Consider the following 2,074-nt stretch of genomic DNA (forward strand, 5'->3'; position numbering starts at 1 on the left):
ACATGGGCTTCTTCTTTGCTCCACCTTTCTGCAAACTTTCATTCAGCCTGATGCTTGTATGCATTGTGAGTCATGCAGACAGACTAATCGCACTGCTCACAGAAACGCAGGTATTACACAAATGCAGCTGTGGAGCTGAGATCCTCACGCTGCAACATTTTCCACCTTTCACTTAAAGCCTATCATTTAAAACACGTCAGCCTCTCGCATGTCACGTGTCTCATTATTAGGAGTATCACAGATGAACTGCACTCTGATGTCCCTGTGCTGTTTGGGAGACGCATGTTCTCTGTGGGGGAGACGCGAGCTTTGGCTCAGATGCAAAGCAAACACGAGAGGAAATGAAGCTTTAATTGGCGATGAGCGTCAGTGTGTGTGAGTCTTCAGCCGCGAGCTTCCACAAACTTTCTCCACGCATGGCTCCATCTCTGGCTCAGACACACCGCCTCTGACATTCACTTTTTACTGTTTATTACAGGTGTGTTAAACCTGCGATCAGTCCTCGACGCTCACCCGCGGAGCTGAGTGGACAGCAGAGTGACCTGCTGTCCGCACACGGTCACCTTTAAAGGCACATTTGTGTCTGTTCGAGCTTCTTCATGCATCTGTTTTAACTGTGTTTATTCGCTCTGCTTTTATTTTGATTCCGGTTTCGGTGCAAACATTCCTCTCACACTTCTTTCATTTCTGTATCCGTCCTCCTCCCTCCCTCTCCCGGGTCACATCCCTCCGACCCCTCTGTGAGATGTAATCTGCCCGCGGGCCTCCTGTGAGTGGCGGAAGCACCTCCCGGGGAGAAGCGGAGCCTCCTCGGCTGTGTCTGAACCCGCAGAGCAGTCTGACCTGTTAATTCCAGTTAACTCCAATTTAGAGGCTCGTACTTCCTCCTGTGAGGGATCCGATCGGCGGAATCACTCTGATGTTACATTCATTTGATATCACGGAGGAAAAAGTCACTTCCCCAGCATGTACAGTAACTTTAAAAGTTTAACATTTAAGCATTTAAGACCGCGTATAGATCTGAGTCGTGACTCTGATGTTCGAACACGCGTGTTTTCCTCTGTGGAATACTGTCCCGGATTCTGATCCTGAATCAGCTGTAATGATCATTTCTGCAGGCTGTCTCTCTGACTCTGAAACCACTTTGCTCCAGTTTCTGTACTTTTACACGAGCTCTGAGACCCCAGGTCACATGTGTGATCCCGACGCCCGAGGAGCGGCTGAGCCGCAGCGGTGCCCTCAGCGGGGACACACCAACTTTTTAACCCACCCCGGAGCAACGTCCCCGGTTCCTACCTCTCCTGTCGGGAGTGGTGCAGCAGCAGCGGCCGAGCAGCAGCAGCAGCAGCGCCGCTCCTCCTCCGCAGAGAAGCTTCATGTCCGCGGTTCGATCCTAACTCGGGTACTCAGAGTGTGCGTGAAGTGCGTGAACGGACTCCTCCATGAGCAGCAGGTACAGCAGAGACTGATCTCCAGAGCGTCCTGCAGCTGAATGACGGCTCCGAGCTCGGAGCGGGGAAGTCCACACCTCCTCCACCCACACCTCCTCCACCTCTCTCCACACCTCCTTTTCAAATCCATTTAGCTTTATTGACATGACACCCAAACCCGCGTGTCCGTGCGCACAGGAACACAAAGGATCGACTTTCATTAAGCTGTAAAACTGAAGTAAGATCAGCGGAAATGCGAAGATAATAAGACACCAACTTCTCACTTTATGAACGGGAAATTGTGGAAATGTGGAACAACACGCACTGTGGGCTTTATCCACTAATGACTGAACAATGTGAAGAAAAAAAAGAGTGACAGAGGGGTCGCAGCCCGGTGTCGTCCGTGACTCTGACACTGACTCACATTCTTTATTCAAACATTTTGATATCATTGTTATTAAAACTCCGAGTCTCACTGATCTACTTTAAGCCTGAACAGAAAATCAGTTTCACTGTTGAATTTTGTTCCTGGTTCATTTGTTTCTCAGATTAGTAAAAACATCTTTTCAGTTTGTTATTTGCGTCTTACACAAAAATACAACTTTTAGCTGTAATGAATTCTTTTTCTAAATGTCTAAAATACT

The 2,074-nt window shown here is 48.7% G+C and overlaps 1 protein-coding gene across 1 annotated transcript in view; it reads right to left on the reverse strand.

The window, feature by feature from the left end:
* LOC102194398 (melanoma receptor tyrosine-protein kinase-like) overlaps window positions 1-1,547 on the reverse strand; it is a 41,080-nt gene extending 39,533 nt beyond the window's left edge. The window contains exon 1 of the mRNA XM_013915280.1: window positions 1,297-1,547. Coding sequence (XP_013770734.1) covers window positions 1,297-1,378 — 82 coding nt within the window. The 5' untranslated portion in view covers window positions 1,379-1,547. The remainder of the gene's footprint in view (window positions 1-1,296) is intronic.
* Between the last annotated feature and the right edge of the window lie 527 nt (window positions 1,548-2,074).

Source organism: Pundamilia nyererei, unplaced genomic scaffold, assembly GCF_000239375.1.
Source record: "Pundamilia nyererei isolate P.nyererei 1_Seehausen unplaced genomic scaffold, PunNye1.0 scaffold00281, whole genome shotgun sequence".
NCBI lineage: Eukaryota > Metazoa > Chordata > Actinopteri > Cichliformes > Cichlidae > Pundamilia > Pundamilia nyererei.